At 47.6% G+C, this 21,891-nt stretch overlaps 1 protein-coding gene across 9 annotated transcripts in view; it reads left to right on the top strand.

Annotated features, from left to right (window-relative positions):
- The first annotated feature begins 1,082 nt into the window (after positions 1 to 1,082).
- Positions 1,083 to 21,891, top strand: part of CLEC16A (C-type lectin domain containing 16A) — a 206,445-nt gene continuing 185,636 nt past the window's right edge. For 8 of the 9 annotated variants that reach the window (XM_057748398.1, XM_057748402.1, XM_057748399.1 and 5 more), the window contains exons 1-3: positions 1,083 to 1,356; positions 12,714 to 12,842; positions 17,680 to 17,813. In XM_057748398.1, the coding sequence (XP_057604381.1) occupies positions 1,277 to 1,356; positions 12,714 to 12,842; positions 17,680 to 17,813 (343 nt within the window). In that variant the 5' untranslated portion in view covers positions 1,083 to 1,276. Of the gene's footprint in view, positions 1,357 to 12,713; positions 12,843 to 17,679; positions 17,814 to 19,748; positions 19,863 to 21,891 lie in introns of those variants that run through there. The other variant, XM_057748404.1, reaches the window with a different exon arrangement.

The raw sequence follows: 21,891 nt of genomic DNA on the forward strand, positions 1-21,891 counted from the left end.
GTGTGTGTTTGGAGGCCAGAACCTGCCCTTTTTTCTCCATGACTATCTCTTGACCCTTTAGGTGAATTACAGAGCAAACCATTAACCCTCCAACTGCTGAAGGTGAAATAAACCTTCATTCATTCATTTTTTCATTCTGACAATATTTATTGAACACCTATTATGTGCCAAACCTTGTGCTAGGCACTGAGAGAACATTGAGCCCAGCCCAGTTCTGCCCTGGGCACAGTTAATGGGATACGGTAGACCTTAGATAACTATGTGGTGTAAAAATTAATGAATGAGTGAATGAATGGCAGCATCGCCTCCATGAAGCTTCCCACTCCCAATCCAGGAGAGAAATTTAGATACACCTTCTTGGCTGGTGTAGGAAGCTGGATATTTCCTTATTTTTAAAAGTGTGGCTGTTTTGGAAATGACATAGATTTTGAGTGAAGACCAGAGAAATTCTCTGAAAGTACAGGACGTTCACTTTTGGTACATTGTTGCTTGAAGGCCTTTAGATATTTTTTTTTTAATTGAAGTAGAAAAAAAAAGGCTGTGAGGACAAACCAGGACGTTACCGATTTTGTGCAGTTTCTTTTACGGGGGCGTAAAAATAAGGGTGCCTAGGTTTGAACCGTGGGTCTGCCACTATACTAACTGTGTGACCTTGGACAAGTCAACCCCACTGTGGTTCAGCTTCCTCCTGGGTAAAATGGGGATAATAGTAGTACCCACCTCATAGGGTTGTTGTGAGAATTAAATAACAATATATATATAAAGCGCTTAGGGCAGTGGCACATAGCATACGCCAAGCAACAGCTACTCTTATTCTTACCATAAAGGTAATAATTGCTAATATTGTGGTAACTTTTATTTACCCATCTTCACGCATTCATTTCTCAGGGCTCCGCCCATTCCCATTCCCGCCTACCCGGACGACACTACGGACTCTCCTCCTCTCGCTCCGCCTCTTTTCCAAGGCTGCGGGCCCGCAGTTGCGTGATGCACGCCGGGCCTTGTAGTTCCTTCGCAGAGTCCTGTCAGCGGGGGCCTCGAGGGCGAACTGCATTTCCCAGCGTTCCTCGTGGCGGCGGCCGTAAAGCGCGGCGGTCGAACGGCCGGTTCCGGCTGAATGTCAGTGCGGGGCTGTGGGCCGGGGAGGAAGGTGGTTGGCGGTCTCTTCACCACCTCCGCCGCTACCTTCTCCGCTTGTGCCTCCGCTGCCGGCGCCCGGCCGCTCGGCCGCTCGGGCATGAGACCGTGAGGCAAGCGACTGGCTGGGGCCGCCGACATGTTTGGCCGCTCGCGGAGCTGGGTGGGCGGGGGCCATGGCAAGTCTTCCCGCAATATCCACTCCCTGGACCACCTCAAGTGAGTGTATTGGGAACAGAGCGGGGAGGCCGTGGGGCTGGACATGGGGATGGGGGCGCATAGACCCGGGCCGGGGGCGCTGGGAAGTGTGAGAGCGGAGGCGGAGGGCCGAGAGACGCGCTCGGGAAAGGCTGTTTGGTGGTTAAGAGCTAGGGCTCTGGACTTAGGGTTTCTGGGTTCGAACCCTGACCCCATAGCTCCTCTGTGTGTGACCTTGGGCAAGTCGCTCCGCTTCTCAGAGTCTCCGTATCTCCGTCTGTAAAGGGGATGAGATTTCAGTTTACGGGTGTAGATTTCGTTCTCTCTGGGGACGGACGATGGGCATCAGGCTTCCCTGGGGTGGTACTTCTTAGGCTGGACAGCTTACAGGTCAGAGGTCTGGATCCTGGAGTAAAACAGATGTGGGTTTGAATTTAAGTGTGAATTTAGGCCTCAGTTGTAAAGTGGATATAGCGACAGCACCTGCTTTCTACGATGGTTCTGAGGGTAGGATCAGAGAATGTATATAAAGCTGGAAGCGTCTACAAGTGGTCAGTAAAGGACAATAGTTAAAAACAAACAGACAAACTAGTTTCTTAGGGGACTCTAAAGAGTCAGAAGTAGAGTTCTAGGGGAGACAGGTGGCAAAGGTGGTCCTGGGAAGCAGGAGTACACAGAGTGGTTTTGCAGTCAGACTGGCATTCAGATTCTGATTCCACCATTTAATGGCTGTGTGACCTTGGACAAATTGCTTCACCTCTCTGAGCCTTTGAGTCCTCATCTGCAAATGGGGATGGTGAACCTTGTGCAAGGATTTGGTAATATTGTGCGTGGAAAGAGGTCGATCCAGTGTTTGCTATACAGTAGGTGGCCAGTAATGGTAGCTGTGTTTATCAGCTGAGCAAGGCCTTCCCAGACCACCCTACCTAAAGTGCTTCCCCTGCCCCAGTTCCTTTCCGTTAGATCTTTCTCTTAGATTCATCTCCACTATCTGCAAAAATCCCGTTTGTTTTTATTACTTTTCTGTTTGCTGCTAAGCTGGTACTTCCAGGAGGGCAGAGACGGCTTGTTTTGGTCACAGCTATATTCCCAGCATCTAGCTCTGTGCCTTGCACACAGTAAGAGCTCAATGGATACTTAAAGAGTGAAAAAAAATTAATGAATCGGGGAGAGGTGCAGACCATGTATGCAGAGCCTAGGATTTTGGGGGGGAGGGCGGGGGGCAGTGATGGAAAAGAGAGACCTTTGAAGAGGGAATGATTTCAGGGAGGAATATAGGGTGGGGGATGGAGGGGGGCAGTAGGCATACCTTTGGTGGTAAGAAGTTGGCTGGTTTCCAGAAGGAGCGCCCGGGGTTACTAATGGGAAAGAAGGATGGAGGAGGGAGTCAGGGAACACTAGGAGGAAGACAGGGGCCCCTGGAAAGGGTCGTGGGAGGGAAGTTAGATGGGGGCTTCTCATTTGGCTGGGGGCAGGGGTGCTGCCATTCTTAGCTGTGTCCTTTCTAGCATGAAGCAGGCACTGAATAAATGTTTGTGGGTCTCGGAGTGGGGGACAGGAGGAATCATTATGTAGTGAGGAGTGGTTTTGGGGGGTGGTGATGAGAGAGGACATGGGGAGGAGAGAGGCCTAGGACAAGCATGGGGCTGTGTAGCAAGCAAGAATCTTAAGTGGGAGGGCAGCTGGATGAGAAAGGGAGAGGCTTAAGGATTTCAGGAATTTAGAGAGTGGGTGGATGGGGCAGAGAAGGGGAGGAGGGTTATCTAAAGGAGGTTGGGCCTGCTGCCAGGTACCTGCAGGCTCTCACCTAACTCTGCCTGACTCTAGCCCTTTTAAATTACTTTAGTAACTTGAATGCATTTTCGGTGCCAGGTGCTTGTTAAGGACTTCCTGTGTGTTATTTCCTTTAGTCCTCACAAATCATATGCGTTATTGGAGGTATTATTGTTTCCATTTTCTAGAGGGGAAACTAAGGTCCAAAGAGGTTCAGTCATGTACCCAAGGTGACAGACAACAGCTGAAAAGTGTCAAAGCCAGGATTTAACTTCAGCGTTTGCACTCATTACCCTGTCTTTTAGAATAAAACTTCCTAAAAGTCATTTTGGGAAGACTTTCAGCCTGGCTGAGTCTCACTGCCTAATGGAGCATCTTCGCCAACTGGCCAGCCAGGGAATGGTAAAGGTTCTTAAGTTCCTTTGAAGTATCCTGGGAACTGCCCAGGTTCATTGTTTAGGTCACCCGGATGTTGGATGCTTTCTGGAAACCCAAGCTGCCTGCCTGGGATCGGGCAGATCAGCTTAATCCATATTATAGCCTGAAGAACCTGGCGATTTGTGCATTGGCAAGTGACAGTTGTGCACTGGAGGGGGCTTAGAAGAGCCCAAAGTGACTTGGGAAAGAGTGCCGTAAACAGCTAGCGCCCTCCCCTGCGCTTGGGCACAGAGCAGGCCGTTCCCTGAGGGCGCTTGCCGGCTGGTGGGGGGAGCAGCCACAGAGCCAGGGACTGTGGTGTGACAAGTGCCGGGATCACCGTAGGTTCAGGGCTCTGTGGGAACCTGTCTTGGAAGTTCTGTGGGGTGGGCAGCCAGAGCAGAGCTGTCAAGGCTGAGCAGAGGCACCACATGGAGCAGCGGGATGTGGGAGGGGCCCTGGGTTTGTGGCGTGTCAGGGTGAGGCTGGTAGTTAGGGACACAAGAGTGGGGGTAGAACAGGGCTTGGGCTTCATCTGATACGCAGGGTGACCAGTCCTGGGGCGCGTGGGACTGAGGGGTTTCCTGGGAGGTGGGACTTTCCGTGCTAAAACTGGGAAAGTCCTGGGCAGCCTGTGCACAGTGGTCACTCTGCCAGTGATAAGTGACTGTTCCTACTACACTCTTGCCCTGATCTAGGGCAGTGTGGGTTGAGAGGAGAGATTAAGATATTTAAAAGAATTTAGAATTGACAGTTTTGGGATGGGGCACACAAAGGAACTCTCTTCCTTTTTTTTTTTTTTAAATAGCCTTTACTTTTAAGAACAGTTTGAGATTTCCAGAACAATTTAGAAAATAGTACGGAGAGCTGGAAACCCTTTTTGAACCACGTTACCCATAGCATTCGCAGCTTTCAAGCTGGAAAGGAATCTTCCTGTGAGACGTGGTTTTACTTTTGCTAAATAGTGGAAAGCTGTGCGCTGTGGTCCTTGTCTGCTGAATGGAGGTACGGATTTTAGTTGAGGCAGATTGAGATAGTAAGAGATTATTTGCTGCACATCATGGGTGGTTTACTGCCCAGACTAGTGGGGGAGGTTGCGACATGGACGAGCAGAACCTTGACTGATAGAGTTGCCTGATTGCCACCTTCACTAGGAGCTGCGAGTCCACAAACTACTAGAACTTTCTGGGGGTTGGGTTGTGTTGTTGCCTTAATTCTAATCACCTTTGCGTGTGGGTCAAGATTCTTGGTTGCAAGTGACAGAAGCCCCGCTGGAATCGCCTTAAGCCCCACATGGAACCGACTGGCTCTTGCCACTGAACCGGCTGTCCTAGCTAAGCCGTGACTGAGCCTGGGTGCTCAGACCAAGCTGTCAGCATGTGCTTCTTTCCAGTTCTTGCCTCCACTTTCTTCTGGCTTGGTGTCGTTCTCAGCGTGCTCCAGGCTTACATCCTATTAGCAGCCCCTGGGGAAAAGAGAGCTTCTTTTCTTAATGTGGCCAGCAGAAGTCCAGAAGTACCATTGAGCCAACTGGGGTCTCATGCCTGTCCCTGAACTAGTCACTGTGGCGGGGGGCATGGGGTACTCTAATAGGCCCTTCCCTGGAGTCAGGGTGGCATCCACTCCTTCCAAGCTAGTGAACAGAGCATGAGAGAAAGGGATGGTTCAGCACAGAAAAACTAGGGAGAAGAGGAATGTATACCCAGCAGGCAGACATTCACCTACTCTTGGTATATTCAACTTTTGCCTAAGATAGCGCTGATTATTTTTAGAGCTTGGGGTACAGTATTGCCAAATTTATTTTCTTAGAATATCATATTCATCACATCACTCATAGTGAGTCCGAGGCACCCATTATGTCAAGTCTAAAGTTCCTCTAGGCTGTCAGAGCGCTCCAGACTCGGTTCCCACCTGTCTAGCTTGGGAGCGCAGATGAAGACCCTCTAATCCCAGCTGGGGAGCCAGGAGCATCCTTGATAGGCAGATACCCGTTTAAAGGGAGGTGTAAAGGATGAGTGGTTGTTGCAGGCAGCAGGGGGCAGGCTGGAAGGGTAGATGCTGCAGGCAGAGGAAACAGCGCTTGAGAAGCCTGCAGGAGAGAGACAGGGCAAGGGGGCGTGTAGGACCCGAGAGCAGAGCCGTGAGGCAGGAGAGGTCACAGAGCCAGGTCCTCCTGGGCCTTGTAAATCCTGTTGAGGAATTTGGACCCTAGGCTGAGAACAGTGGGGAGTCATGTGCTGTGGTCTGGCTGAAGTTTGGAGAATGGACTGGAGGAATGTCCCCTCAGGGGCTGCTAACGGCGTCTAGTAAGTGATGGTAGCGCCTGCCATAACCCAGGGATGTTTCTCATGCCATTTTATGTTGATGGTTCTTCTCTCACTTGCTGTTACACACATCTCACCTGTCTGCATCTGTGCTTTCTCCGGATACCTAACTGTATTCTTAAAATACCAATTCTTGGCAGTTACCTAGAGGTCCAGTGGTTAGGACTCAGCACTTTCACTGCTGTGGCCTGGGTTCAATCCCTGGTCTGGAAACTAAGATCCTGTAAGCCTTGTGGTGCAGCCACAGAAAACAAACAAACAAAACAAACCAAAAAAAACCAAACCAAAAAAACCCCCCAAAAGAAAACAAAAACCAAAAAAAAAAAAATCTAAACAATTCTTCCATAAAAATTGCCCTGGTAACTTCAGCCAACAAGAGGTTTTACTCAACACGGCCTTCTCATCACCAAAGAGTTAGAACCAGCTGGTAGGTGCTCTGGGCTCTTCAAGCTTTATATCAGCTGTGAGTTAGATCCCCAGGAAGCTGGCCAGGTTTCCTCAGGCATGTCCTTTCGCTATCAGAAATGGTCTTACTTGAGTATGTTTATTTGTTTGTTTCTCCCAAATTGGAACATAAGTTTCATGAGGACAGAGACCTGGGTGGCTTGTTCATCAGGGAATTGTGAGATGCTGGCACATAGTGAAAGATCAACAAGTACTTGTCACAGAAAGAATGAAAGAGGCAAGTTCAGGCCCAACTTTTCTTTGCCCTTGCCAGTTTAGGCACAGCACGTGTGCTGGAGCTGTGACTTTTCTGAAAGCCCTGCTGCATCCTTGCTGTGATTCCCAGCAGACTGGTAGGAATCTCAGATCCAGCCTCACTCGCTGGCCCAGTTTGACATCTTTCAGCAGTGATTCATCGGGAGAAACACTGCCTATAACACCTTTTCCTAATCTTCTAGTCTGATTCCACCCTGCCTGGAGCTTTTCCTTGTCTTGCTGGCCAGAGGGCTGAATACTGACCAAATGGAGGTTTTCAGGACACAGAGTGGGACCCTCTGGGAAGTGTCTGCCCTGGTGCTGAGGATGCTGAACAGACACAGGCTCCATGTCCCCTCACCCCAGACATTGTTCTTTAGGGGTGTGTGCTTTGGGGAAGTGGATTTCCAGCCCCCCTAGGCCTTGTTCTTCCTCACATTCCATCAATAGTGTGTGCATAAGTTTCAATATGTTCCACTGGGAGCATCCTTAGAGGCATGAATCAAGTCATAAGACTTGTATGAACTTGAACTTAGTGTGTCTGTTTCTGAAGTGGACATAATTATCATTAACCATAATGGCTTAACTTGTGAAGTAAGTGAGTCTCTTGAGAAAGCAAGGTCTGTGCAGGAGGAGTTTGTTTACAGCCTGTAGTCCTTGGTAATGAGCCTCTAATGTGTTGGTGCACGTTGGTAACAGGCTGCAGTTTTTCTGTCTCCAGGTGTTTCAAACTCTTAAGCTTATCTCTCAAAGTAGAGTTTGTTCATGTGCAAGAGTCTGAAATTGGGTTTCTCTATTCTGCAGAACTTATATTTTGCTGGAGATATGATAATACCGGCTTTTTTCCAATGAAGTGGAATAAGGGTCACTGATAAGGACTTAAGATCCGATACGTGTCGTCATGCCTTTTTGGTTTGTTGTTTCTTTGGTTGTCTTGTGTACTAGGCGTTCGTAACTTCATGGAAATCTTGGCTAATAAAACCATTTAACTCATTGTTTGCATCTTCTATACTATAATGCTTATAACAAGGGGTTACTGCCGAGGTGCCCTGTGCCTGTGTTGGGACTCTGGCCGGGTCCCAGCCTCCCAGAGCATCAGCCCCGCAGGATTGTTGTAAGAGTTTAATGAGTGAACACATCTGAAGCGCCCAGAGCAGGGCCTGGCAGCAGAGGCTGAGACGGTTTTTAGGATGATGATGGTAAAAATGTACACACACAGAGTTTGAGAGAAAAATGTTATCATTGTAACAGTTATCATCATTGTAAGAGAAAAATCTGTCACTGTCCTTGGACTCTTATCTAGTTAAGGAGCGCAGCCTCGCACATAGAGATGGCTGTCCTAACACTGTGGATCCTCTGAACAGTTAGGGATCTCATACCCAGTAGAAGAGTAACTGCTGTGCTGTCCTTTCAGTGGTGTCCTGTGTAGCCGCTACTGATGCTTGCGAACAGTTGCCAATAACAAAAATACCTTTATTTGAGCCAGAGGTGGGAAGAAAGATGAGCATGGTAATGAACACACAGCTTGAGCTCAACTATGTAAATATCAACCGCAAAGAAAAAGACCCAAGGAAATAGATGGCGACTCCAGCAGTGGTCATCTCTGGGCAGTGGCATGATTGACAGTTGCCATTTCTCTCTTTTTTTTCTTTGGCGTTGAAGTCTCCAGCTTTTCAAAAATGAACGTTATGTTTAAAACCAGAAAGTTATTAAACTGTATTAGTATCTCTGAGGTGGTTGAGTTACTTGATCTTCCAAAGCTCTGGGATTAGATGCAGCATTAAAATATTAATCTTTAATCCATTCAGCTTTCCTTTTTCCTCCACTACATTTAAGCAAGCATATATTGAGGGTCTCTTCCAAAAAAGATTACCTAAAACAGTGTGCTGGGGCATTGTGGGGGTGCAAAGATGAACCAGTGCAGTGGAAACTTAGAGCTTGAGATCTAGTGGGTGTTTCCATCCACCACCAACAAACATTTAGAAAATGAATATTTTAAAACACTACTGTTTACGATGGCATCAAAAAACCCATCAGATATCTGGGAGTAAATCTAACAAAAGACTTGTAAGCCCCCTATCCAGCAAGCCTTGAAGGAAATGTAAATGTCATCATATTACACTTTCAAAAAGATGTCAGTTCTCTCCATATTTAGCTCTAGATTTAGGGCAGTCTTAAAGGAAATCTTAGCAGGTATTTTTGTGGAAATTGAGAAGGTGATTTTTAAATTTATGTGGAAATTCGAAAGGCCAAGAATAGCAATATAATAATAATAACAAAAAAAAAAGCAAAAAGAAGTTGGAAGACTTATTACATTGCAAGATTTATTACAAAGCTGCAGTGATCAGACAGCATGGTGTTGGCACAAAGGTAAACAAATAGTGGAACTAGAGCATCCAGAAAGAGTCCCACATGTGGTCACCTGATTAATGACAAAGGTGACATTGGTGTGCTTTGGAGAAATGAGGACCTTTTCAGTAAATGATGCTGAACCAACTAGATAGTCATATAGGAAAAATGAATTTTGGCCAATATCTTACACCATACAAAAATGAGTTTCAGATGTACTCTAAGTCAAAATGTGAGAAAACAGCATTTCTTCATGACTTTGGGGTAGTAAGGATTTCTTAAGGTTGATACAAAAAACACTATCCAAGGGAAAGATTGATAAATTGGACCACATTAAAATTAGGAACTTTTGCTTATCAAAAGACCATTGTGAGGAGTGAAAAGGCAAGGCACGTTCAGAGAAAATATTTACCATAGGTACATCCAGTAAAGGATTTGTATTCAGAATGTGTGAACGCCATCAGATTAATAAGAAGAAAAGTTCTCTACGTAGTAAAACATGGGCAAAAAACTTGCGCAGGCAGCTAACAAAAGAAGATGTTTAAATGGCTCTAAACATGTGAAAAGGCACCCCACTTCATTCGTGGTCATGTGGTGAAACCCTGGCGCGGTACCACCACCTGCCAGCAGATGGTGCCACTGAGAAAGGCAGAGCGCTGCAAGCGCTGCGAAGGTGGGGGCTGGGCTGGAGCCCTCAGGCCCAGCCTCTGCCCTTGGGCTGCAGATGAGCTGCTGAGCGTCCCTCAGTTCCTGGCCTGGGCTGTGCGGTGCTAGCGGTGTGCACAGCCCCGGGTTACTGCGAGTATGAGGGTTACAGGAAGGCCCACACACAGGGCCAGGCATGTAGGCCATGCACCGCCTGTGGGAGCACCTAGAATCTTCTTTTCAGGACTTAACACACCGCCCTTCCTCTGGATTTGTCTGTGAGGGTCTGTTCATAGTTAACTAGAATTTTTTTCAAGGATTATTTAATGAAGGCAATGATAACAACAGTAAGAGCTGGCACTTGTGTCATCCACGGAAACTGGCAGGTTAGTTGTCTACCTTTTTACTTATTTGTTCCTAATGACAGCATAATAGGTAGATACTAAAGTATTTAGGTGCTATTGCTGCTCCCATTTTACAGGTGAGATGACTGAGGTACAACGATTAAGTACTTGCTTGACATCACCCAGCTAATAACAAACTTTCCACTTCCTGCTCTGGTTTCTCTGGACCTTTCCATGATTCCTGCCATGAAGGCCTCCTCTCATGACTGTCTGGATCCAGCCTGCTCTTCCTTCCTACATTCTTGGAATATTCCTTGTGTGATTTAATAATGATTTTATTAAAATCATAACGACCACAGTGTGGTAATAGTAGTAGCAGCTAGCCTTGCATGCGTTGAGTGCTTACTGTGTGCCAGGTGCCATGCTCGGCTCTTTCCAACCACAATCACATCAGATCTCTGGAACAACCCAGCAAGGAGGCTTTGACTGTTATAGAAGCTGAGCCCCGGAGAGGTGCAGTGCCTCGTCCAAGGCCACTCGTAGGAAGTAGCAGGGCCGGGAATCAAGCCCATGTCTGTCTGTTGGACTGTGAAGGTTTGAACTCTTCACTACTGCTCTGGCCTGCTACTTGCTGTGTTTGGCGTTTGGTTCCTTGAGTATATTTGGTCTTATATGCTCTGATCTACCTTATATTCATGAAGATGGTCCCACCCTTCCCCCATTCAGCATTTGTTGAGCACCTACTGTGTACCATACATTCTGGAGTCTTTCAGGGTCACCAAGATCAATAAGATGATGTTCCTGACCTTGCGGAACTCAGGTCTAGTAAAGGAGGCAGATCATTGCAAATCAGGGTGGTCTGTGCAGCAGAAGATGCATGTGGGCACAGAGGTGCCGGAGAGGAGGGAACAGTCAGATCCAGAGGAGTGGGAGGTTCTTGAAGAAGGCGTCACCAAGAGATGCCTGAGCTGGGTTTTGACATATGAGTAAGAGTTTGCTGGTTGGTCAGGCCAGGAAGGGTATTCCAGGCAGAAAGCACAGTGAATAGAAGTTAACCTCTCCTATCCCTCTTGGGGGTCGTCAGAACAGACCCACTTACTCAGGCCACTGCCTCCTGCTGGGCCAGGTGTGATAGTGAGGCACTAATGGATGTGTCCTTGTGGCAGGAGGAAACAGCAGAGTGGGGAGAATCCGCCTCTCTGCACGTTGCCAACAACGCCTGTCATGGTGTGGGGGGCATCCTGTGCACCGCACGGGCTGTGTCACTGACCACCGTGGCGTGAGTGATGCCATGGCTCTGAAACTGGGGGGGAGCGCCTTTAAAATGCAGATTTGGGGCCCTGCACCCAGGACTCAGATTCTAGAGGTCCGGGTTCGGGAGCCAGAATCTGCAGTTTAAGCAGGTGACTCTGATGCAAGAGGCCTGTGAACCACAACTTGAAAAACTCCGCCCTTTGAGCCTCTTGAGGGAGAGACACTCAGGGTGAGATGGAGATATAGATTCACGAGTGGGTTCCCTGGATGCATCCCTGGGTGGGTCAGTGCTGTGGAGTTACCGAATCACAGAGGACCACAGGCCTCACACCCCCACACATGGCCCTGCCGGTAGATTTGGGCGCAGGTGCTGGAGAGTTCTGTTTTGGGACAGCTATGCTAGTTATTGCATGTTAAAAGTTGCATGCAGTTTTAATTAATTGAATTAATTAAATGATTAAAAAAACTGATTATCATATGTCTTTAAAAAACAGCACAAGCACTAGTAAATAAAACCCCCTAAAGTACCAGGTTGCTCCTTGTCGTTGCATTTGCAAGGTTCTGCCTCTTTACATCGTACCCATTTTTAGAGATTTTCAAGGGTACGACCTGTCTCATCCTTCCCTGCCTTGTTCTCACCCCCAAACTGACGGTGGCCAGAAAAGAAGTCAGGAAGTGGCTCTTCCTGAGGCGCTGCCTGCTGCTGTCCCCTTTTCCTTCCCAGGCCGCGGCAGCTGACGTTGCCTCAGTCTGTGGGCCCTGGAGACACTCTCTTAAAAGCTGTGCCAGGTGGCGCCCCCGGGGCATTGGCCAGGCTGCAGGGGGCCTGGAGGACTAGGTCGGGCCCGCCTGTCCCTGCACGTTTGAGTGGGAGACGTATTGACACATCGCCATCACCTCCAAGCCCGCTTCACCCTAATCTGTTCGCAGTGTAAGAGCAGTGCCCTTGAGCTGTGGGCTGCCCACTTCAGTGGGGCCATCAGTTGTGCGCTTCGTGGGGGATTATGGGCCTTCCAAGGGTGGTCGTGATGGCACCTGATTTGTGCCCCCGCCACCCGCCCTGACCTGGGACGCCACGTCTAATCTCTGCATGCGCCAGGCAGCGGCTCTTAGGCGTTTGGCATTGAGCCGTGTGTCTCCACGTGCTCCTCCAGCCTCAGAGTCACCTGGGAGAGTGTGAAAAAGGCCAGTGCCCGGTCTTCCCCAGTGAAAAAGGCCAATACCTGGTTTTCCCTCAGTGCCACTGATCTTGAGTCTCTGGTGGGCTCTGTGGCCCCCCTTGTCCAGCTCTCCGAGTTGTTCTCTTGCACACACTGGAGCTTGAGGATGGCTGCCTTCAAAAGCTTGACAGTCTTGCCTCAGTTTGGGTCGGGTGTGTCTGGTTATTTAACACTTCAGAGCACTGTCTGCCATTTTTCTCAGGTGGTGCCTTAGGTCTCCTGTGAATGGGAATTGTGCTGACAACGGAGTCTGAAAAAAGCTCAGCCAACTTGTCCCTAAAATGTGGCTGATGGTCACTGGGCCTGGCTTACATTTCGGGTGATGACCTTTAGTTCTCTTTCCTTTCTCTCAGGTATCTGTACCACGTTTTGACCAAAAACACCACCGTGACGGAACAGAACAGGAACCTGCTGGTGGAGACCATCCGATCCATCACCGAGATCCTGATCTGGGGGGATCAGAATGACAGCTCTGTGTTTGAGTAAGGGTTTCTGGTTTCCTGGTTCTTCTTCCTTTGAATGTTTTTCTAAATGTGTACCATGAGTCATTCCTGATGATGTCAGGCTTTGACGCCAATTTGGTCCTGCACAGATACCTCCCTCCCTCTGTCTCTCAAATGTCCTTGAAACACTGTAGAAATGCCTGCTGAAAATGGGGATGTTATGAAAATGAGTGTCCCTAGAAAAATCTGAAAATATCATGGACAGTTTTTCAAGTAATGTCTGATTATCTCCCCCAAAGGAAGGAGAAAATGTCTTGGGTAGTTAGGTTCTAAGAGACCCGAAAAGACCCTTCCGCTGGGGGAGACACTAAGGGCTAATGTTCATTGTGTTTACTGATGGGTGGCCACAGTGCTGAGCTCTTGATGAGATAATCCTTCCAAGATGCTCAACTACCAGAGGGTAGAGGACCTACTGCCATCCCCATCCCTTTCCCCATCTTCATCCCCATCCCAATTCCCATTCCTGTCTTCATCCCCATTCCCATCTCCATCCCCTTCCCCATCTTCATCCCCATCTCCTTCCCCATCTTCATTCCCATCCCCATCCCTTTCCCCATCTTCATTCCCATTCCCATTTCTTTCCCCATCTTCATCCCCATTCCCATCCCTTTCCCCATCTTCATCCCCATTCCCATCCCTTTCCCCACCTTCATCCCCATTCCCATCCCTTTCCCCATCTCCATCCCCTTCACCATCTTCATCCCCATCTCTTTCCCCATTCCCTTCCCCTTCCCCATCTTCATCCCCATCTCTTTCCCCATCCCATTCCCCTTCCCCATCTTTATCCCCATCCTTCTCCCCATCCCCATTCCCATTTCCCTTCCCCATCTTCATCCCCATTCCCTTCCCTATCTTTATCCTCACCCACCCCTTTTTAGGCTCAAGATCACACAGCTGGTAAGTGGAGAAGCAGCAGCTCACACCCAGAGCCCATGGAGGGGTTTCTCCTCACCCTCCTACTTCCTAGGTGAGCCGTCTTAGGCCCACCTCAGTTTCCTCATCTTTAAATGAGAGAGAGAGAGCAAGTTCCCTGCCCAGTGCCTGGTACAGAGTAGGCACTCAAGAAATGTTAGCAAATGTTAATTTTAAAAGGTGTCCCTATTGGACAGTTAAAAATCAAAGACGATAACCCATGAACCACTTCCCCTAACAGACTTGTCTCAACGTCTGAGTGCAGAAGGATCGGGGTTATGACAATCACCAAACACAGATTTTATTTTTATATAAAATAACCTCAATTATAAGTATTGAAACCACTTAAAAAAACCATTTAAAACAAACGCAGGTGTTCCATTCCAACCTGGTTTCTTATTAGATATCCTGGTTTTCTGGATAGCTCTATGTTTTCAGCAGTGAGGTTAGCTAAGGTGGAGCTACTTGTGGAAAATGCAGATTGTTCAAAATGTAGAACTGTGACACTGGCTGGGTTCCCCAAGGGAAAACATGAGTAATAAATAGGTGTTGCTCATAAATGGGACTAGTTGCCTTTAAGGATCCACGGAGAATTTACTATTTGTTGGTTGCTAGGTATCTGTTTATGGAAATGAGAAAGATCCTTGGGTTAAAGATTAGAAACCGTGTCACCTTTACTAGAAGGGACTTTCTTAGTCCATCCACCATCTTAGAAAAACCACTGAGCTCTGAGAGGCCCAGTCATTCATCTTTTTTTTTTTTAATTCAAAAACTGCTTTACTCTCTTAACACTGGGTTGTATTTTCTGAAATAAAACTAGAGCAACATCGAGTTTTTAAATGGCCACCCAGTGTTCTGTCGTATGAAAACACTATCATTTATTAAATGTTCCTCCTATGGTTCATTTAGGTCATTTGCAGTTTTTTGCTATTATAAACTACACTGTAACAAGCTCACCTGTGTCAGGTATTCAACCTGTGACAACTTGCAACAATTGCTGGGTCAGTTGGAAAGCTTTTGCTGACTTTCCCTCCCATCAGGGACGGGGAGGGGAAAGGAAGCAAGTTTGACAGTAAGCACGCTTCCAGTCCTGCCGTCATTGTGTCTCCTTCCTGCAGACCTCCATGGCACCTCCCCCCAAAGAAAGACCAGCCCCCGGGCAAAATGGGGGTGGCTGCCCAGGTGCTCCCCTTCTCCTGGCCCCCAGCCCTGCCACTCGTCGGTCTGGGCTGCTGGCTTTTGAAGGGTCCCTGCTGCCATAGTGGAGCGTGGCCAGGGCTTTGAACGTGCGAGGAGGCCCAGTTATTTTTAAATCACTGACCGACAGAGGCCCCAAGAGAATTTGTTTTTAATTCATTTTTAAGTTTGGGGATAATTTTAGATTTAGATCGTGCAGAAAGTTCCCATTTACCCCTCACGCTGTTTCCCTGTTAATATCTTAACACGACTAGAGTGCATTTGTAAAAACATCAATGTTACGTCAACTCCAGACTTGATTTGGAATTTACCAGTTTTTCCATTAAAAACCTCTTTCTGCAAACAAAAAACAAAAAACAAAAAAACAAAAAACCTCTTTCTGCTCTAGGGTCCCAATCCAGGCATCCCCCCAGTGCATTTAGTTGTCACGTCTCCCCAGTAGCCTGTGGTCTGTGACAGTTTTTTAGTCTTCTCTTGTTTTTTATGACCTTGATAGTTTTGAGCAGTACTGGCCAGCTGTCTTGTCGAATGGCCCCCAATCTGAGTTTCTCTCCTGATTGGCCTGGGAGTTTGGGGACGAGTCCCACAGAGGGGAGTGTCCTTCCCATCCTGGACTGTCAGCGTTCCTGATAGTCACGTGATCCCTGAAGAGGTTAACCTGATCACTCTGCTCAGGTGGTGTCCGCCAGGCTTTTCTACTCTCAGGTTACCCCTCCTCTACACTAGTCTTCGAAAGTGAGTCACTCAGTCCAGCCCACCTGGACGTTGGAGGCGTGGGAATTAAGCTCCGCCTGTTTGAAGCCGGAAGTATCTATCTGCATACACTGTTTGGAGTTCTTCTTCGTGGGAGATTTGTCTCTTCTCATTTATTTATCTATTCAGTCATTTATTTTTATGCATATCTTGAATATCTTGTGGGTTTGGTTCCAGGCCACCGCCATTAGGCAAATATTGCAATAAAGCGAGTTACGTGAATTGTTTTGGTGTCCCATTGCATACAGAAGTTATGTTTACACTGTACTGTAGTCTGTTAAGTGTGCAATAGCATTGTGTCTAAAAATCAACATGCACCCCTCAGTTAAAAATAATGCTGTTGGGGAAATGGGGCCAATAGACTTGCTCAACACAGGGTTGCCACAAACCTGCAATTTGTAAAAAACACAATATCTGCAGGCACAGGTATGTCAGTGTGGACTCATGGGGATTTATTTTATCTGCTGAGTTATAATCCAATACTACGTTATTTATTTTGTTGCCGGCATTGTTCCAGCTTCAGGCATTGGGAGCTCTTTCAGGTCGCTTCCTATGTCCCTTTGATGCACTCCCACCCTTTTGGTTTTTGGAGCACATCCTTACTTTCTGGTATTTTAAGGTGCCTCAGCCTCATCTTGCATTTTCCCTGCCCCAGCCCTAGAATTAGTCACTTTTCCAAGGAGCCCCTCACTCCCCTAGAAAGATTTAAAAATCCAGGCTTCTGGATTTCACACTAGATCTACGAATCTACCCCTGGGCAAGATCTAGGTACAAGCATTTTAATAAGTTCCCAAGTTGGTCACTGGGCTGCAGTGAGCTCGTTGGGTGATCCTGGGGAGTGACTGCTTTATACCACCTGAAGCAAAGGAAGACCCTGTAGGTCAAATAATAGAAATATTCTGGGGACCAACGCGGATGGCATTTGTAGGCACACAGGCTCCCAGAATCAGAGTTGGAAAAAATTTTAGGGGTCTCTTTAAGGTCATATATATTTATCCACTTACCCTTTCATGGATTCAAACAGAAGATCTGCAGCACTGAGCAAGTGCCAGGCCCATGATCCTGCCTCCTGACAGCAGGGAAGAGAGAGAGCCAACACTGAGTCAACCAACAGACCCCTGGGCTTGCCAGGATTTTTTCTGAGCATCCCAGATGAGAGTCTATCTGGTCTTAGCTGGAATACAGAGAACACAAAACTAGAAACGTCATTTTCTTCCTTTAAAGACAGGCATTAGAGGGTCTACGTTTCAAGACTGAAGGAGCCTACATATGTCCCCCAGAGTCAGTGCCCCCAGGCTGCATGCAGACAAGTGACCCGTCTAGGGCAGGAAAGGCAAAGCACACTGGGGACCGGCTGCAGTCCGCTGACCACATCAGCACCTTCCCTTTCCTTCCAGTTCTTGTTCCCAAGATGTGGAAATGACCAACTCGCTAATTCAGAAACCCCAACTCTTAATATTCAGCATCCTCTTGGCCCTTTGTAGGGAATTACTCTGGTTCCCAGGTCGTTAATGAGCACCCAGAGCTATGAAAGCAAAGCAGAGAGGCTTAGTGAGGAAAATTAAGCTTATAAAATATTGGATGGAAAATGCTGCTTGTTGGGTTTATAAGCATAGATAGATCACTGTGTAATCATTTAGTTGGGAAAGAGCTTTCCCACTCTGTCAGAAATCTGGAAGTTCAGTGCTTCCCAGAATTAGCACTGTTCTCACATTCCGGGAAAGGAGTCTGAAAGGTTGCATTTTTCTTGATGGAAGACGGCATTGCGGAAGCTGAGGCCACACAGGTGGTGTGATCCGGCTGCTCTGCGGATGCCTTTGTGGGGCTGCGCGCGCGCGCGCACACACACACACACACACACACACACACACGTGTGCTGGGCATGCAACCAGAGGCCGACATACATTTCCATGTGTAGAAGCAGACCACTGATGCTCTCCCATTCTCTCCGCAGCTTCTTCCTGGAGAAGAACATGTTCGTTTTCTTCCTGAACATCCTGCGGCAGAAGTCAGGCCGCTACGTGTGTGTTCAGCTGCTGCAGACCTTGAACATCCTCTTTGAGAATATCAGCCACGAGACCTCACTTTGTAAGGACAGTCCTGACCCTTGCCTCCGCACCCCTGAATGTCAGCTGCATGTCGTTTGCCATGGTGTTCGTGTTGCTTTTTGAATGCCTGTGCTTACTGTGTGTCTTGGCCTGCTTGGGCTGCCATAGCAAAATACCCCAGGCTGGGTGGCTTAGACCACAAAAATTTATTTTCTCATGGTTCTGGAGGCTGGAAGTCCAAGATCATGGTGCCGTCAGGGTTGGTTTCTGGTGAGGCCTCTCTTCCTGGTTTGCAGATGGCTGCATTCTCTTTGTGTCCTCATGTGTTCTTTCCTCTGCGCACGTGGAGAGAGTGAGTTCTGGTGTCTTTTCCTTTTCTTATAAGGACACCAGTCTTCTCGGACCAGGGCCCCACTCTGTGACCTCATTTAACCTTATTTACCTCCTGAAAGGCTCCATCTCCAAATGCAGTCACGTTGGGGGTTAGGGTTTCAGCATATGAATTTTGGGGGCACACAGTTCAGTCCCTAATGGCCTTTTTATCGCTGCATGGTTAGGGTGCCGTGAAGGGCTAAGAGGAGGCTCCCCTCTGCTGAGTGGTTTTGGGGGTGTTTGCATTTCTTCTTTATAACCTGTTATTGAAGAGCTTGGGTCACTGAATCACCAGCCAACAGAATAAGCATTGGAAGCAGCAGCGTGGGGAAGAACGCGGCCAAGGAGCATGCGGGACGTGGCTTTGGCCTCTGACCTGCCTGCTTCAGTCCCACTGGCAAGGGTGTGACTCGGAGCCCCTGCCTGGCCCTCGCCAAGCCCGGGCTCTTCATCTGAAACAGCCGCCCTTCCAGGCAGGTGCTGTCAGGGCCCTCATTTAACACCCGGAGAGTTTGAGTCACTGGCCCCAGGTGACAGCTCTAGCAAGGCCAGAGTCGAGAAGGGGTTTCAGCCCAGGTGAGTTAGCTCAGTGGTCCTCAGCTGGGGGTGCCTTTGCTCCCAGTGGACATTTGTCAGTGTCTGGAGACATTTTGGGGGGATGGTGCTACTGGCATCTGGTGGAGTCCAGGGATGCTGTTACACATCCTACAACACACAGGACAGCCCCCCACAATAAAGATTATTTAGCCCCAAATGTCAACAGTGCAGAGGGTGAGAAACCCTGGTGCAGCTCCTGATCCTCCGTTCTTGATCACGGGCTTTATTATTTCAAGATGACTGCACCAAGCCCCAGGCCCTGCCCGCAGGAAGCAGGGAAGAGAAGACGAGTGACGAATGTCTGTGTTACAGGCAGGCTCTATGTCCCCAAGACAGGTTTGAAAAGTTTCTGGTGGGTGGAGACAGGTAGAGATGGTGGCATTCCTCCAAAGGAAGGAGAGATAGGAGAGAGCTGCTGACTGGTGGCCACTAGATGGTGCTGCTGTCCCAGGAGACTCTCCTTATGCTTCCCCATGTCTGTGAGTTGGCAAATGTGAGTCGACTCACTCTCTCTGAGTGGGTTCCCTCGTTGACAGCTTTTGTTACCCTGGATATGGATTGTGTGTGGTTTCTGAAAACCCCGAGAGGGGAAGACCCAGCTCAGCAGTGCAGGCCATAGACTCAGACCCAAGCAGTTCTCAGGCCTGGTTCTGCCGCATACACCCCACGCGTATTCCGGGGAGTGAACTCTCCAAGCTGCAGTTTCTGCATCCGTGAAGCAGAGATAATACTAGTACCTGGCGGTGAGAGTGGTTTGAGGATTAAGTGTGACAGTGGGTGTGCAGAGTGTACTTTGGGGTCTGGCAGGTGAAAGTGTCCAGTTAGAGTTGGTTTTATTGTGAGATCCAGCATTTCCCCAAATGACTGTTCTCTGATAACCCAGCTCACCCCAGGGCTACTGGATTGAAGAGGGAGTTGGGACAAAAGAAAATTCTGGGCTTTCTGGATCACATGACCTTTCTTGTACTAGGACTAAAAAGGGTGCTGTGCTGTAAGAAAACCCAGACAGATGCTGCTGGCTTTACAGGGAATTCACCAGAATGCTTTCATAAGCCCTGCCAAAGCAGCAGAAATTACTCCCTTTTTACAAAACTTGGATGTATGGGGGTGAGAAGGATGGGTGAGTTTTGCTTTTATTTTTATTTTCTAATTATAGGAAGAAAATGTCCTCGTTATAAAACAACAACAAAATCAAGCATTAAAAAACTATTGAAAGCAGAAGTTCTACAGAATCTTACCCTAACAGTTCAGTGGACACATACTGTTTTGCCGTTTGCTTTATTTTTTCCCCACTTACTAGCGTATCTTATATTTTCATATTGTCCGCTCATGCATCCCTACCTTGTTTGGTTTAAGAGCTGCATCTTGCTGGGCCGTAACTTATTTAACATGACCACGGGCGTTTAGGTGGTTTCCGGATTTTCATTATTACAAGCAGCCATTTCACGAGTGCACCTGTTGCCTGTTGGGTTTGGTGACCTAAGTAACAGAAGACCCGAGAGACTGAGATTACTTATAGACTCCTGGGTTTATTATGAAAAGATACCACAGAAAGCCGGCCACGCAGTGAAGGGGTAATAGAAAAATCCCAGTCGAATAATAGAGGCACCTCCACCGCCCCCACGGTGGCCCCACCACCCACAGAGTGATGTCGTGGAGGCCCTGGAAAAGTCCCCGCTGGGGAAGGATGGGAGCGCGTGGCTCTTCCAGCTCAAGATTGCAGCCGAGAGGCCCAGCGTTGCACATCTCAAGCTGCCAGCATAGACATCTGTGCCCCCAGTGGCGCAGAAGCCACTAACCAGTCACAGCAGGGCTAGCATTCCTTCTCCTGCCAGCCCATTTGTCCCCAACCAACCACAGCTAGCAAGACAGAATGAAAGAAGTGCTCAAGCAATCAGCATCACCTGGCTGGTTGTTACAAGTGTAGATTCTAGGTGGATAGATTGTGGTCTGTTCAAAGAAAAGAATACTATATAGCAGAAAGGAAAAAAGGAATGCAGTGCTAGTACACATGCAGCAGCATGGGTAACTGGGATGTGGTGATGAGAGAAAGGGGCCAGACACCAGAAGGGAGCTTCCTATATGAGTCCTTGTATATCAAGTTCAAGATCAGGCAGAACAAGTCTCTGGTGCTGGAAGTTAGGCTAGGGGCTGTCTTTGGGAAGAGGGTATTGACGGGGTAGGGATGTGAGGGAACTTTTGGGGAGCTGGAAATGTACTATGCCTGATCCAGGTGGTGCTTACGTGGTGTATTTATTTGCAGAAATTCATGGATCTGGACACCTAAGATTTGTGAGACGTGTATGTGTGTGTGTGTATGTATATGTGCACACACATAAGTACAAGTACTTAAAATTCATATATATGTACATCTCCACAAATATCAAGCTATATTCCTAGATTTGTGATATATGTAACCTCATTTTTTACAAAATATTGAATATAGTTCTCTGTGCTATATAGTATGTCTTTGTTGTTTATTTTATATATAGTAGTGTGTATCTGTTAATCTCAAACTCCTAATTTATCCCTTTCCCCGTTTTCCCCTTTGGTAACCCTAAGTTTGTTTTCTATGTCTGTGAGTCTGTTTATATTTTGTAAATAAGTTCATTTGTATCATTTTTTAAGATTCCACACATAAGTGATATCTTTCTTTGTCTGACTTACTTCATTTAGTATGAAAATCTCTAGGTCCATCCTTGTTGTTGCAAATGACAGTATCTCATTCGTTTTTATGGCTGAGTAATATTCCATTTTGTGTGTGCGTGTGTGTGTGTGTGTGTGTGTGTGTGTATACATATATATATCACATCATCTTTACCCATTCATCTGTTGATGGACATTTAGGTTGCTTCCATATCTTGGCTATTGTAAATAGTGCTGCTATGAACATTGGGGTGCATGTGTTTTTTTGACTTAGAGTTTTCAGGTTTTCTGGATGTATGCCCAAGAGTGGAATTCCTGGGTCATATGCTAGTAGTATTTTAGTTTGTTAAGGAACCTCCATACTGTCCTCCATAGTGGCTGCACCAATTTACACTTGCACCAACAGAGGGTCCCTTTTCTCCACATCCTCTGTAGCGTTTATTATTTGTAGACTTTTTGATGATGGCCATTCTGACTGGTGTGAGGGGACATCTCATTGTAGT

This window comes from Hippopotamus amphibius, chromosome 9 (genome assembly GCF_030028045.1).
Source record: "Hippopotamus amphibius kiboko isolate mHipAmp2 chromosome 9, mHipAmp2.hap2, whole genome shotgun sequence".
NCBI classification, from domain to species: domain Eukaryota; kingdom Metazoa; phylum Chordata; class Mammalia; order Artiodactyla; family Hippopotamidae; genus Hippopotamus; species Hippopotamus amphibius.